The 16,546-nt window shown below is 39.1% G+C and overlaps 1 protein-coding gene across 1 annotated transcript in view; it reads left to right on the top strand.

Moving 5' to 3' along the window:
- The window catches only part of LOC111157117 (RALBP1 associated Eps domain containing 2), a 220,828-nt gene that overhangs the window by 141,899 nt on the left and 62,383 nt on the right, over positions 1 to 16,546 (top strand). The window contains exon 14 of the mRNA XM_022518356.1: positions 10,768 to 10,829. Coding sequence (XP_022374064.1) covers positions 10,768 to 10,829 — 62 coding nt within the window. The remainder of the gene's footprint in view (positions 1 to 10,767; positions 10,830 to 16,546) is intronic.

The raw sequence follows: 16,546 nt of genomic DNA, 5'->3' as shown, positions 1-16,546 counted from the left end.
AATTGTGGAATAGTGTTCCATTGTATGTACGTACCACATGTTGTCTCTCCAGTCTTCAGTTTCATGGACACCTCAGTTGTTTATACTTTTTGCCTGTTAGGAATAATGCTACCATGAACACTTACATACAGGTCTTTGTGGACATATGTTTTCATTTCTCTTGGCATAGGACCTAGGAGTGGAATTACTGGGTGTATGGTAACTTTAAGAAACTGCTGAACTGTTTTCTGAAGTGTCCATACTCTTTTACATTTTCACCAGCAGTGTGCAAGGGTTACTGTTTCTTCCCATTTTTACCAATGCTTACTATTTTTTTTTTTAAATTATAGCTGTCCTGCTGGGTGTGAAGTGGTTTTTTGTTGTGGTTTTGATTTGTTTCCCTGATGACTAATGATGTTGAGCATCTTTTCATGTGCTTATTAATGATTTCTATATCTTCTTTGATGAAATGCCTACTGAAATCATTTGCCCACTTTTAAATTGGGTGTTTGTCTTCTTTTTTGGGGGGGATGGTGTTCACCTTTTTATTGTTGAGTGTGTATTTGGGAGTTCTTAGTGTATTCTGGATACAAGTCTTTATCAGATGTGTAATTTGCAAATATTTTCTTCCCATTCTGTGTCTTGTCTTTCCATTTTCTTAGTGGTGTATTTTGAAGCAAAAAAGTTTTGCATTTCAATGAAGTACAGTTTATCAATTCTTTCCTGTTTAGAATGTTCTTTTGGTGTCACATCTAAGAAATCTTTGCCTAACCTAATGTCTTGAAGCTTTTCTGTTATTTATTTCTTAAAATACTACAATGTTAGCTCTTATATTCATGTCTCGAATCCATTTTCCTTAAATTTTATTTGTAGTGTGAGCTGAGGGTCTAAGTTCATTTCTTTATATGCGGATATCCAGTTGTTTCAGCCCTGCATGTTGAAAAAAACTCCTATTGAGTTGCCGTGGCAGCTTTGTTGAAAATCACTTGACTGTAAATTTAAGGGTTTCTTTCTGGACTCTCTGTTCTGTTTGTTGATCTCTATGTCCTTATGGTAGTACTACACTGAATATTTTTTAAAGCAAGGCGGTCATATGTAGTCTTGTGAAGAGATAATCACGTGACTTAGAAGGCTAAATATTTGCTACAGTGGCATATTTTAAGATAGTGTCTAGCATCTACTCATTTATTTGAGTATGTGGCATGTAGCATATTCAGAAGCATCATTTTAGTTCCTTGAAGTTGCAATACTTTTCTTACTTTCAGCCTTCTGACATGCTTATTCCCTGGACATACAATAACACCTGTCCAGCCCTTTATCCCCTATCTCAGTGCCCTTTTTTGCTCTTTACCATTACCTGTCCTGTAGGTTCAAAATGTGATACTGATTGCTGCCTCATAATAGCTTGGGTGATGTCATTTTACTTCCCCAGGCCTTAATTTTCTCATCTGTGAAGTGGAAGAATTGAATTTGATCTCATTACTTTTCTAAACTCAGTCATTAATATTTTCCCTGGTGAACAATTCCAAGTCGTGTGTAAATTCCTGTCTTTTAACTGGTAAAAAATAATTGTTGTGTTTAGCAGAGAATTTAATGAGGTTGTGTGTTTGGCGGGGGGATGTGGGGCATTATCAGGGGATCGAAGCAGCTCTTTTTGGAAAACTACTCCTGGCAAACATTTTATCATATTTGTAGGTGTATATGACATATGAACCCATCACTGTGTGTAACTGGGTGATTAGGGGATAGGCATAGGCTCACACATGCTTTTGTGAGTAGTAAGGAAAGAAAGTACATTTTCTATTACAAAGAAATCACCATTTTAATGAACTTGCCAAGAAGAAGAATGGTCCTCACTGACGAAATCCTGGAAGCTTTGCATATGGCTAACTCTCTACTTGATTGATACTTAAAAGTGCAGGTCCCACTAGCAGGCTCCCTTCAACGTTTTCCATCCTTTAAGTGTTTTTTTTTCCCTTTGGCATTTGAATGCTTTTATTTTCTTCATAAAATATTCATAGTTGGGGGGGATGGGAGGCCTTTTCACAGCTGAAGTTATTTCAAGGTTCTCTCCCCCAAAGAATTGGCTTTCTGTTCCTTGCAGCTTTCAGTTGCCACATTGGCTGTTTTATTTCTACTTAGTAATTTGGAACATATTTTCATTAAATCATTGATTTGGGGCTTTGTAAAGATCTGAGGGAAATTAGTATAGACAGTCACATATATGGATAATATTTTGTCTGGAAATTTCTAAGCATAATAAAATAAAAAGATAAAAAAATCTAAGAGGTTGAAGTTTTGGATGAAGATACCAGGAGCCTGAGAATCAGCAGATTGGTGCTAGAAAATGCACATCTTTCAATAAAATTAATAAACACCTGTTACTGTATTTTCTGTTACTGTATTTTCTGAGTTTAGGATTAAATGGCAGTTTCTTTCATGAACTTTTACATCTGGTTTTCAGGATTTGGGTATCTATTATTTTTTCCCTGATTACATTTACAAAATTTTCTGATTTTACAGAACTTTGCTGATATCTGGTATTCTACCTTGTTAACGTGAGACTTAGGAATAAATCTGCGATTGCTTCACATGTATGGTAAAGCTTTCAATGTATGCATCAAAGGTGTTTTCCTCCCCTCTCCTTTCCTTCTCTTTCCTTCTAGGAAAGCAGGTGTTACTGTTGTAGGTATGTTTTCATCTTTTGCATGTGTACACTAGATTACTCAGCCAAAGTGGTTTTTCAGTTTCGCTTTGCATGAAGGTATACTTTTTCTCTTTTTAATTTTTATTTTTTAAAGATTTTATTTATTCCTTTGACAGAAAGTAAGTACAAGTAGGAGGAGCAGCAGGCAGAGGGAGAGGGAGAAGCAGACTCCCCACTGAGCAGGGAGCCTGATGTGGGCTGGATGCGGGCTCGATCCCAGAACCCTGGGATCATGACCTGAGCTGAAGACGGATGCTTAACTGACTGAGCCACTCAGTGCCCCTTCCTCTTTTTTAAATTGATTAGAGCATGCTGGATAAAATATTTGAATCCACTTTAAAATCATGAATGGAAAAAAATAAAAATAAAATAAAATTATGAATGGACTGGAACTATTATAAGAGGAGATATTTTACTAAATTCACCATGTGAATACTTAATACATCCAAGGCAGTGTGTTTAGATGCTCTGGGAGGTAAAAATATGAATCAGACATAAACTTGGTAGAAGGAAGCTAGATTAGTATCACCTACTGTTAAAGGAAGAGTCATGAACACATAGAAGAGATTTTTCAGCAGAAACCAAATAAGGAAAGATGCGTGAGCTAATGTCATTTTTTTTTTCTTTTTTTGAGAGAGTAGCAGCTAAGGGAAAACCCGAGGCGTGACGCTGCCTGCCTCCTTCTAGAAGCCATGTGTGTGCGTAGGCAAATATTGAGATTTCTTTCTGAAACTCCAAATCTCGAGTGAAGTGAAGTGGGTGGGTACTTTTAGTTTTGGCTTCTCTTGACTGAGGGTCAGTGGACGGGACTTCTGGAAAGAGAGGGGAAAGAACTGGAAAAGTGACTAATCACAGCGGATGGCCTGGTATGGTGGAGAGGAAAGGCCCAGGCCTCCACGCTGAACTGCTGGAACAAACTGGAGTTTGGGGAGTGCCTCCAAGACCACCGATACTGCTCAAGACTTGCGAGAATACTCTCTGCTACAGAATTGTTTAATCCTTTTGGTATCTCACATTTTAAAATAACGTATTTATATAACCTCTTGTTGACTTTTCAGTTTTAGTCATCATCTGCTGCCTTTCCCTTCTAGCACCTTTTCTTCTCCTTCACCCTCTCAGTACAGTTCGTAGAATTTGGGTTAGATCAGTATTTAGTGTTTATATTATTTTTACGGCTACGTAAGCCATATAGTAAATTATTTACTTTTCCTACTTGCACGGATTTTTGTTGGCCCCGGAGTGCATAATCAGCTTGTTTCTTTTCAATGTACTTGCCCCTGAAGCAACTGTAGACTGCCTCAATTTTCTAAAGTTCCTCTTGAAATTCTGACACAGGTATTGGTTTCATCTGTTTGAAGAAATGTAGAGTGATTGTCTTCCATGCCTGATACATGGTTCTCATCATGCCATTTCCCTTCTCTGTCATCCAATGATTCTTTTCTTCTTCCATGTTGGAACTCCTTTATCCTGTGCCTTGCTCTTTCTTGGTTTACTCTCTTGCTTTGGTAGAACACATCCTTGAATAGCTTTTTTGGAGAAGGTACATAGAGCTCAATATAAGCCCCTGAATGTCTAAGAATGCCTTCAATTGAAGCATGAGCTGGCTGCTCATTTGGGTATTAAACCATCGGTTGGAAATCAGTTTTCTTCAGAATTTTCATGACATTGTTCCAGTGAAGTCTAACTTTCAGTGGTATATTAAAAGTTTAAAACTGTCTGGACTCTTGATCCTTTGGATGTGGCCTGTCCTCCCTCTTCCATCCCCTGCTGGAAATTTGTAGAATCTTTTAACTCCTGTATTTTGAAATTTCAGATGTGCTTTGCCATGGGTCTGTTTTCTTCCATTGTTCTGGGTACTCAGTGGGCTCTTCTAGTTTAGAAAGCCCTAGTCTTCATTTCTGGGTAGTTTTCTTAGACTATGTGATTTTTTTCCCTGCTATTTCCTCTCTTTTTGTGGACTTTTATTTGAATATTATCCTCCTTTTTTAAAGATCTCCTTAGGTTGGGTGCCTGGGTGGCACACTCTTGGTTTGGCTCAGGTCATGATCTCAGGGTCATGGGATTGAGCCCCACATTGCGCTCTATGCTCAGTGTGGCATCTGCTTGGGACTCACTCTCCTCTCCCTCTGCCTCTCCCCTCTGCACTCACATGTGCATGCCCTCCCCTCCCTCTCCCCCCTCCCTCCTAGATAAGTAGATAAATCCTTAAAAAAAGATCTCCTTAGATTATCTTTGAATCTTTCTAGTAAGCTTTCCCTTTCTACTATCATGTTTTTTTAAAAGATTCATTTATTTATTTATTTGACAGAGAGAGAGATCACAAGTAGGCAGAGAGGCAGGCAGAGAGAGGGGGAAGCGGGCTTCCCGCTGAGCAGAGAGCCCAATGTGTGGCAGGACTCGATCCCAGGACTCTGAAACCATGCCTTGAGCCAAAGACAGTGGCTTAACCCACTGAGCCACCCAGGTACCCCTCTGCTATCATGTTTTTAATTTTCAGGTTTTCTTTTTAATTATTTTACTATTCTTTTTTTTTTCAGCAACATCTTGAGTATTTCATCTTTGCAAATAACATCCCTTATCTCTTACTGAGGATTTCCCTGATAACTTTGAGAAATTTCACTCCTTATTCCCATCCCATTAGCTATCTTCTTAGTAAATAAAATAAAGCTTCATGAGGGTAGAGCTTTTTTTCCTGTTTTTTTTTTTTTTCACTGATATTTTCACAGTACCTCAAACAATGCTTGATACATAGTAAATGTTTAAGTAGTTCTAGAATATAAACAGAATGATCATTATGATGATACTAATATACATTGAAGAATTTCCCCCTATTATGGATCTAATTTGTATCTTTGAGATTAACCTTTTTTTTTCTATTGTACTATTTTAGAAATTTTTATGTAGATATCTGATGATACTTCATCATCTGTTTCTGTTTAAGAAAGGGCATAAAAAACTGATTGGAATATATGGATAAATGGATAGGACTTGCCATCTGTGGGTTTCGTAGTGGAATGATCTGATTTGGTCATCTTGTTGGAGATCTCTTGAGGTTGCTATCTATATCTTCCTTCTTGGCTGGTCCATTTCCCTGGAGCACTTCTTTTAACCTCTGGATACAAAAGTCTGGGAGCAGAGAGGAAGAGGGATGGCAGTCTTACCATCCAGAATGTATACATATACTAGATCCCCCTGTTTTCAGTATGGCCCCCTGCCTTCATCTGGGCCTGGTGTCCTCCCTGGAGAAGAAGGATACTTCTAGCCTTTTGCTGGAGTGGAAAACATGATGAAAATGTGTAGAATGTGAGAGAAAAATCTTAGGATCTAACTGCTCCTAAAGGGCTTCAATTAATTTTTTTTCCAACATGGGGATGGATCATGGTCCTGTAGTTCTTATGTTAGTTCAAAGAGATATTTGTTGGACACTTACTATATTCTGAGTTATCCAGGTGGAGTAGGGTTAGCGCACGGACACTGCAGGCAGAGGGGACCGCAAGAGCAGGGATCCTGAAGCCCAAACCTGCATGAGGTGTAGCTGGAACCTGACCTTCAAGGGTATGGTCAAGGTATGCCCTTCTAAAGGGTAGGAAATAGGAGTCATGATTAGTTCATTTTCTTTACTTCTTATTGCTTTCCTCATTTTATTGCTTTCTTCATCCTTACTTCCAGAGGAGTTTGATATCCTCAGTTCTTGAGAACTGGGGGGCTTCTTTGGTACACCTTGGTTATTGTCTGTTTTCTCTACTGCTCATTTAGCTATCAGCCACTCATCTATTTTCCCAGAGAAAATTTAAAAAGTTCTTTTCAATATTATGTTAATGAGGTAAGAGTGAGTTTAGGTGCAAATATTCAAACTGCTATCTAGACTCAAAGGTCTTGCTTAGGACATTTAATAAAATTCAGGACAGCAGAAACTGGGAATCCTATACGTATCAAGCCAAGCTTTTAGTTTCAAGTGATCTCAGGTTGATAAGCACCTTTGGGTTTCTGGCGGACAGTAGAGGAGGAACCCACTTTGCACACAGGGCCCAGTTCCTACAGGTGAAGTTCCAAGGGATGTGCGTTTGGAGTCAGAGGTCACCAAGCACTCTAGGAAATGGAACACAAGGAGACAGAGCTAGCAGGAGCAACAAAAGGGTAGTAAATATGAAGCCCTTAGATTGTAGGATTATCAGACACAGACTATTACATAAATATGTTTAATAAATTGAAAGAAAAGGAGACAGAAAAAATGAGAATGTAGCCAAGAAATTATAAAAATGAAAAAAAAATTGAAAACAGATCAAATAGAACTAGAAAGGAAACAGTCATTAAAATAAACTTGAGGACTGGATTAACAGGACATTAAGCACAGTTGACAAGGGAATTGGTTCATGTAACAGTAGATCTTAGAAAATTATCCAGAACACAACACAGTTGAGACAAAGAACCCCAGAAGGAGAGGTAACAGAAAATGGCAATATTTGGAGAGACACTATTTGGAGAATCACTCAGAATTTCCCAGGGTGAACAGGATGCCACATGATTCAGAAACTCTAGTGAAGCTCAGTAGGTTATGAAAGAAAAAGAGGATGAAGAAATAGGCAGACTCAGTGTCAAGTTCGGTACTGCAGAACACTGCAAAGAGATTTCAAAAGCAACCAGAGAGAAGACAGACTACTTAACGAGAAAACAATGGTTCTATAGACGCATGACTTCTCACCAGCAATAATGGAAGCCAGAAGACAGCGAAATATTATTTTTAACGTGCTGTGAGAAAATAGCTGTCCATCTAGAATCTATACCCAGTGAAATACTCTTTGAAGAATGAGGGTAAAATAAAGACTTTTCAGTCACACACACTGACTAAGCTGGTCCTAACAGACTATCCATGAAGGAAGTTCTAAGGATGAACTTCAGACAAAAGGTAATATCGATAGTAAAAGAGGTTGTAATGGAAACTAGGAAGACTTTAAAACTGAATGAGAACATATCAAAACCTGTGACACTTGGAAGACCATTTGTAACACTAAATGCTTACATTAGAAAAGAAGAAATGCAATCAGTTAAGCAAGTAATTTAAGCTACAAAAAGAATAGGATAAGCCCAAAGAGAGAAAATACAAGGAGATGAACAGATATTAATGAAACACAAAGCAAGCAGATAATACAGAGGCTCAGGAAAGCTGGCTTTTTGAAAAGAGTAATAAAATGGGAAAATGTCAGGTAAGCTCAATGAAGGGAAACTAGAGTGATGATACAAACAGCATTAGCAGTAGAAAACAAAAGTTATGTGCACGGAGATTAAGATGAGTAGAGGAGGGCATGGGAATGTCTTTATGGCAATAAATATGAACATTTAGACAATAAATGTCTAGAAAAATATCATTTATCAAAACTGACCTAAGAATTAGAAAGTCTAAATAATCCTGTAATAGTTAAAGAAATGAAGTCATTAAAAATCTTGTTTCAAGCAAAACTCCAAGCCCAGATGCATCTGCTGTCAAGTTCTACCTGACATTCAACAGCAGCCACCTGTTCCAGAGTACAGATGGGGAACACTCTCCAGCCGTATCAAACCTACCAGATAACCATATGTGGAAGGAAACCCACTTATCAGTCTTACTTCTGAATACAGTTGGCAAAAATCCTAAACAGGGTATTAGCCAACTAAATCTAGCGGGTATAAAAACCTGACCGGGTTGGAATTATCCTAGGTTGGCAAGGGTGTTTTAATACTTAAGAATTTATAATCTAACTTATCATTTTAACTAATTGTAAGGGGCAAATACTATCATCTCAGTGGGTGGACATGCAGTTTTGGTTAAAATGCCTCAACAGGTTATAAAAAAATATCTCAAAATAATAGTAGGTGGGAATTTTCATAATCCCTTAAAGGGTTTCTATACTAACCTATAGCAAATATCATAGTTAATGTTGAAATAAGGAGAGCCTTCCCTTTGAGATCAAGAGACAATAACAATGCCCATATGATTATTATAAGTCAACTTTATAGTAGATTTTCTAGCCAGGTAAGTAAGATAAAAAACAAAAATAGATAAAGGTACTGAAAAGAAGAAACAGAATTGCTGTGAATATTCATAGGTGATAGGATTTTATCCAAAAGTATATTCAGAAACACCCTCATATCATCTTTTACAAAAATAAGGCATTTTTTAAATTAAAAAAATAGAAAAATGAAATGAATCAGACATGCATCTGGAGGCAGATCCTCCATCTGAGCACACTAAGCAGGGAGAGAGAGACATATGACTCAGCTGGTTGGTTTCCTCACTCTCAGGGATCACGGTCTTTTGCTGCCAAATTTCCTAGTGTCTTGAAAACTGTTGTATTATACATTTTGGTCTCGTGTCTAAAAACTGTGATTTCATATAAAAACTGTGTTTGTTTTCGGCTGTTTCAAATAGGGAAAATCTCATCTTTGTTAATCCCTCTTGCTAGAAGCAAAAGGTTGGTTAATTAAATGGCTTATCAATTCTTAGTCCTCTTTTGTTAATAAGTCCTCTTTTGTTAAAAACACACTTTGTTCTGGTGCAAGGCCTTTGCTTTAAAAGCATGTGTAGTTTTTAAAAAAATTTTGTTTTTAAAGAAACCGGTAATTTAAAGGCCCAATCCTGAGGACCTTTGGAGTACAGAATGGCCCTGAGATGGATAATGTCTGAGGCTTTTGTTTTTCTGCTGCTATATGCTTTGTTATCGAAGGCTGTTAAGGTCTCACCACCTCTGGAGTTTTGACCCAATGATGTGTTTCATAAATTTTAATGAAAGACAGATTGAGAGAAATCACTGATGGGCCCACATGGTTGTACCAGATCCGTGCACTGGCTCAGAATGCAAATCTCTATGAAATTACTCTTCAGTTACCTTTGTGGAAAGCTCCAGACTCCATCTTCTGGCTCGTCTGATCTAGCTAGGTCAGATCAGAAGTGATTTACAAAAACTTTCATGTTCTTGGCACATTGCTATAACTTATTTTTAAGTCACAGAAAATTGTCCAAATATTAGCACACATATTACAGAATCGCCAGTAAACTAGGTATGGTTAAATAGAGCATGGTTTGCTTTTTAAAGACTTTGTAAAGAATATGGTTTAACTTGCCAGTGTGTGATAATAAACTTACTTCTTGTGCATGATCATGAGCTTTATTTATAATTCACTAGCAGATGTTTATTTTCATTTAGTTACAACTCATTCTTGGCTTAATTCAAATGTTCTCTGTACCTCACAAAATTAAAAAAAAATTAGACAGAGACTTTTGTTCAAAACATCCTTTAAATGGGGTCAGATGATTATAGGAACAGATTTTATTTCTGCTAATAAGGATCAGGGAGAGAAAAGGAAATTGAGATCTTTGAAGTGTCCCTCAACATCGTTTAGTCCCATCTCTTTCAGCCTCCCCACTGTTGTCAGACCCAGTAGCTTACAGGGCAGCAGAGCTGACTGTGGGGACTCTGGCTCCCTTCGTTCTGTAGCCCACTTGCTGAACTAATGAGTAGTGTAATGGCCAAGAGAGAGGGAGACATATTAGAGAAACCAAAGGGCCTAGATTATTTGAAACTAAACAAGTAACATCAGAATAATGAGGGATTGACTGCCTTTCCCATGCTGGGTTCCAGTCCTTTGATCAGAGGGTGTCTTTTCCTTACTGTTTTATACAAAATAGCCTATATAAATCAAAATAGCCTATATAAATAATTGGATTTGAGGTAGGTAGGATGAAAATGAAAAAGTGATTAGAAATATCATGTACTCCTTTTAAAAAAAAAAAAAAAAGTGAAGCCTTCAGATGGATTTGAATAACCTAAACATGTTAACTGCAATTGGTATTCCTAGTTAAATGTTAAGGGCAATTGGTATTCCTAGTTAAATGTTAAGGGCAATTGGTATTCCTAGTTAAAAAGTGGAAAGGGTATTTTGTTTTGTTCTTGGTAACTCTCTTTTTAAAAAAAAAAATTTATTTATTTGAGAGGTGGGGAGGGGCAGAGGGAGAGGAGGAGAGACTATCTCAAGCAGATTCCACCCTGAGTGCAGCACCCGATGTGTTTTTGGTAATTCTTAACAGTATGTGTTTTTCTTTTCAGCTACTAAGTCAGGATTGTTACCTCCACCACCTGCGCTCCCTCCAAGACCTTGTCCATCACAGGTAGGAAACAGAAGTTGATTTCTGTGAACTGTTGGGTATAGCAAAGTTGTCCTACCACTGTGCTTTCTTTGCAAGGGTTGGTAGCCACAGAACTGGCCGGTCACATTCCCAAGATGACGTCTGGACAGAGAGTATAGAGAGTAGCTGCATTTCTTCTTATCTGTCCAGTCCCCCAACCTCATGTGGAAAAGGGAAAGTTTCCTCAATAAGCAACCAAACCAATGCATACTGGTTCTCCTTTGGCCATCAAGGGTTGCATGTTGTTTTCAGATAGAGAAAGAAGAAGAATGGGTGACTCTTCAGTTGGGGGGTGGGGGACATGGTTTTTCTATATAGTATGTACAGTTTGGATGTGTATATTGTCATCAGTATTTTAGGAGCTGTGTTAATTCTTCATGATTAATGGTTGTCACCATGGTATTCGTGCTGTGGTTTGGGCCTGCAGTGCATTCTTTATCTTTAGGTTGGTATTTTCTTTGGAACAATAAGCTGAAACAGCAGGACTTGGGAGAATGTGTCACCAAAATCTGTTTCACTTGTGAATTAATTCTGCCTCATTTATATGTGCTACTATGGTCTTATTCATCAACACTCCTTGTAGAGCTGGAAATGAGAAGCAAGCTGCGAATCTGCGGAGTGGGGTAAAGGGCACTACAGATCCTTCCTTTCATTAATTGCTGCTGAAGAGACTTTCTGTCTTTAAAGCCCCTCTAACTTGCAGCAGAAAATGTTGGGAAATTCTCTGTTAACAGTCCTAGTTTCTACCTTATTGGTCTAGATGCTTCAGAACATACTTTTCCAGATGGCACATCTTAGGACTTGCTAAGTCACTGAAACCATTTCGGGCATTTGCTTGTCCTTTTTTTAGAGAATTAGATCATCTTTAGCGTTCACTCAACCTTGAGGTCCAGATACAGTGAGTACTGCTTTCCTTCCTCTGTTTGAAGGGCAAGGAAAAGCCCCGTTCTTCCTGACTCACATATAAGCGAGTGAGAGCCCCTTTTCTAATACTCCAGGATTGGCTTTAAAAGTTGTGGATTAATCAGTCAACAAGTATTTATTGAGTCCCTACTGTTTATCTAATGGCAAGCTTTAGTTCCATCCTAAGCGTTATCCTGCTTATAATTTCTGCTCATTTACATTACTAGCTCTGTTTCTTGAGCATCTGCAGTAGACCAGGTGTTGTGCTAAGTGCTTTCAATGCATTATTTAATCTTCAAAAAATCCTATGAAGTAGGTGTTAATATCCTTTATTTTCTTACAGGTGAGGAAATTGAAGCATACAGGGGTTAAACAAGTCAGCCAAGGTGACATAGCTAGTAAATAGGTAGAGCCAGCTTCCCAGATGTGGTCCATCTCCTAAAGGTCGCTGCCTTCCCCATCCCCGGAGCTGAAGTGTCTGTGTATACAGTGAGACAGTGATCTGCTGCTCTGGCCGGTGAGGCTTTCACCACGTGCCGCCTGTGGAGGACCTAGATGAGACCAAACTCCTGATTGGCACCAACAGCAGACCTGGGCTTTGTCACAACAAAATTGTGGGCATTCTGGAGGCAGTTACCTACTAGCTACTGGTTTTAAACTAGGGCTTGGGAGCCGCCTGGATGAATGCATGAAGACCCGTCTGAAAGGGCTTTTATGATCAACCTCCTTATCTTCTCCTGTACAAGTAACAGGAGTGACTTCCTGCTTGTGAAATGCGTTGCTGCTATCAGCAGTCCTCATCCGACCTGCTTGAGGTGGCCTTCCTGCCTGCTTGGGGTCTTAGTGACCAAGGATGTGATGGGGGGCTGGGAATTCTCAAGTCACTGTTAATGAATGAGGCTGCTTCTTCGTCTGCCAGATTTCCCATCACAATGTAACAGTGAGCGGAGTGCTCAGCCCAAGCCTCCACCTCAGCTGCCTAACTTTGGAGATTTCAGACTACAGAAACAGGTGTGTAACAAATGCAGGCAGAAAACCCCTTCGTCACTTCCCTTCCCTTACTCTCTTTTCCTCCACTGTAAGTGGGACACACACATTCAACAGAGGAAATCCTGGAGCTGAATAGGTGACTGTATTTAGTCGTTGTGCCATGCCCAATTCCTGATGGCCCTGGGAGAGGCTCACCGAACCATGTGGGCGGGGCATCTGTGTATTCTAGTCTTTCTCAAACCGCTTGTGATAAAGCGGTCTTCTGGGAGGGATGAACAGGGTTCTGTGATAAGACAAATTCGCAGGCTGCCACCTCAGCACCCGCTTGTGGAGAGTCACAGTGCATATGGGCTCATTAAAGGATTTGAAGTCCTACAGTAAAGAAACCTGGTCAATTTTGGTAAAGCTTGCCATTTCTTTCTTTCTTTATACAAGACTTAACAATCCCCTGAGGGCTTGGTGGTTAGGGAACGTTATTCTCCACCAGCTTTAAAATACTGGTAAGAACATTTCCAAACTGCTTTCATCTGTTACCTCCTCTTTATTTATGTGATTAAAGTTAAATTTTTGTATCTTAGGCCAGTAGTTTTCCCTAAAAGAGTTGAAACTGAAAAAGGAAGTTTACCACACGTTAGCTTCGGATTTCTAGTTGTCATGTTTTCTTTCTTTTTTTTTTTTTTTTTTTTTTTAATTTGCTTTTCTTTTCCTTCTGGCTTACTCTCTCATGAGGTCATTTTTACCACTTCACACAGCAAGCTTTATTAGGGCATACTTAAGCACTTTGAGTTCTTCTTTTGCTCTGTTAAACATTTTCTTGAGTGTTCCTTGTTATATATGGGCAATCGATCTGACTTTGGAAAAAAATATATACATCCAAATGAGGCTTAAACTATAGTACCTAGGGGAGAAACAAGGAAGGTTGGTATAATTTAAATCTTAAATTTGTCAGTAGCTGTGAGAAGAGATTAAGATAAAAAGGCTTTGGATTTAAATTTTCCTTTTTTAAAAAAATATTTTATTTATTTATTTATTTATTTGAGAGAGAGAGAGAGAGAGAGAGAGAGAGAGAGAGCTCAAGCATGGAGGGAAAGGCAAACTCCCCACTGAGCAGGGAGCCTGATGCAGGTCTCAGTCCCAGAATCCTGGGAATCAGGACCTGAGCCAAAGGCAGACACTTAACTGGCTGAGCCACCCAGGTACCCCTGGATTTAAAATTTTCATATTATTTAATTTGATAAATGGATAAATGTTTAAGACTAGATTATAATAAACAAGAAGACATTCTGTTCCCTAAAAAGGAACAGCTATTTAAAAAACTATGTGGCTAGTCAGTGATGTCCTTCGAGGTTTTAAGTATGTAAGAGAAAAGCACTTGTACATTTGCAGATGTGTCCACAAAGGTATACAGAGCTCATTTCTACATATGCTAGAAGTATATCTCTACTTTTATCAAGTGAGAGAGATGAAGTATAGGTGTTCAGCATAAAACGCAGTTTAGCTGGTCCTTAATACTAAGCACTAGTATGATACGGACATCTGGAGTAAATTATACAAATGGGGCCCTGGAGTTAGGAAAAGGAATAAATTCAAAGAAGCAGATCTTTTTATTTTTCATACTATAGAGAAAATCAAGAGTGACCAAGTGAATATATAAAGAATCAAACGGTTTGTGTTCCATGTTTTCCTGGGACAGGCTAGGGACCAGGGCGTGGTATTTTGGCTCAGCTCCGAAGAAGTGACACATTTATTTATTAATTTTTAAAAAAAGACTGATTTATAACACAGATGGCTAACAAGCAGTTAGAGTTAACTGTTTTATATGGAGCCGTGTTAACATGAGAGTTAAACTAGTAGCTCACTGTGGGTATGCGTATAAACTGAGGAAAATGCCATCTGCAGAGCTGGTGCTTGTTCTGTATGTCAGTTCTCTAAGGGCCTGTTTGGTTCTCCAATAATTAAATCTCTTTAATAGTATTGATCTCATGCCAAATTTCTTATGGCGATAATCTTTATTTAAAAAAGTTTTTTGGTACAAAGGATAATTTTTTCAGTTTTACATTAGCACCACATTTGATGATTGGGGCTCCCTGTAGACTAATGTGCTCAGGATTTTCCTATTTATTCCACTAATTGCTTACCTTGGAACAGCAAGTGCTTCTCACTGGCAGCGCAGTGTGTACTAAAACAGCACTGTAGGATGAAAGTGCTGTGGAAGAAGCATTTGATCAGTACTTTTAAGCTTAGACCAAGAGGGCTTCATGGAAGGGCTAAGGTGACCAGTGAAATGAGTTTTAAACAAGAGAATTTTTCTTTTCAGATGGCTGAGGGGTTCAGAGTATTACCGTAGAGAAAAAGCAAATGCAAGGAGCAGGCATGCAAGAGATCCCCATGTGTTCAAGGAACTGCCTGAAATTTAGAAAGATAGATTTTAGGGGAGAGAGATTTAGTGTTTGGATGTGGCAGTGAAGAGCCAGTGGCCTGCCCGCTTGAGGCCCATTGAGGCCCAGTGGTGCCAGAGCCTTGGGAGAGGAAGGGCCCCTTGATAGGAGAGTTCTGTCCGGGGAGCAGCCCCTGGCCGGAGAGCACAGAGCGTCAGTTAGCCCATTGGTACTCATGTTGTGCCCGCAGGAATCATCTGGGGGAGAGCTTTAAACCTACTGAGGTCTGGGTCCCACCCCCAGAGATTCTGGTGTGGTGGGAGGTCCAGACATTGAGAGTTTTAAGAAGCTCCCCACATGATTCTGAAGTGTATCTGGGATTGAGTAACACTGAATTAAGGCAAGAGAAGGAATGTTCAGAGATGAAGTTGAAAACCTATGGGATTATGGGATTAATGGTATGCCCTGAGGTTTTTTTTTTTTTTTTAAGATTTTATTTATTTGAGAGGGAGAGAGGAGAGACAGAACACAAGCAAGGGGAGGGGCAGAGGGAGAGAGAGAAGCAGGCTCCCCACTGAGCAGGGAGCCCAATGCAGGGCTTGATCCCAGGACCCTGGGATCATGACCTCAGCCGAAGGCAGGCACTTAACGACTGAGCCACCCAGGTGCCCCATGCCCTGAGTTCTTTAAGTGCTCAGTAGAAGTCTTTGTTGAGTTGGTGAGGGTGGGAGGCATAAAGTCAGGTGAGGGGACATACCCATATGCTGTGGGGACAAGAACCCTGATCCTGATGGATGGTCTTGGGAGTCTCTTGGGAGACTCTTGGGATGGCTGACTCCAGCAGGGTTAGAGGGCTTGATGGGATGGTCTTCCTGGAAGGACTAGCCACTGTGTACCTCAGGTCCTGTATGTACTATTTTGAAGGATGAGCCAGGAACCCAAGATGACCTTGAGAGGAAATCATAGTCCATGCAGCAAGTCTTTCTTTCCTTTTTAAAAAAAATTAATCCTTTTTTAAATTAAAATTTTTTAAATTAAAATTTTAAATTTTTAAATTTCCTTTTTTTAAAAAAATTAACATATAAAGTACTACTTGTTTTAGCAACACAGCGAGTCTTTCATCTAACTTTGTCATCTGGCTAGAATGAGGTTCCTCAGGCACTACTGAACCCAGTAGGAATATCCTGGGCTTGCTGTTCATTTCGAAGCCAAATTTCTTAGACACAGCTTTTTAAATAAGATCCTACCCTCTTGTCGTTTGGAAGGAATGACAGGCTCACTTCAACTCAAATGGCAGTTTGTAGGCCCTGAACTACTTATAAAATACTTGACACTATGCTTTCCTAGAAAATGTTCTTATAAATTAATATCCTGTCATTTCAGGTATTCTTTCTGTAAGTTAATGTATAGTTGGCGATACAAAATCAT

This window comes from Enhydra lutris, unplaced genomic scaffold (genome assembly GCF_002288905.1).
Source record: "Enhydra lutris kenyoni isolate GAN:26980312 unplaced genomic scaffold, ASM228890v2 scaffoldscaffold52, whole genome shotgun sequence".
NCBI classification, from domain to species: domain Eukaryota; kingdom Metazoa; phylum Chordata; class Mammalia; order Carnivora; family Mustelidae; genus Enhydra; species Enhydra lutris.
Note: the sequence above shows the minus strand (reverse complement) of the source record. Positions and strands in the feature narration are given on the sequence as shown.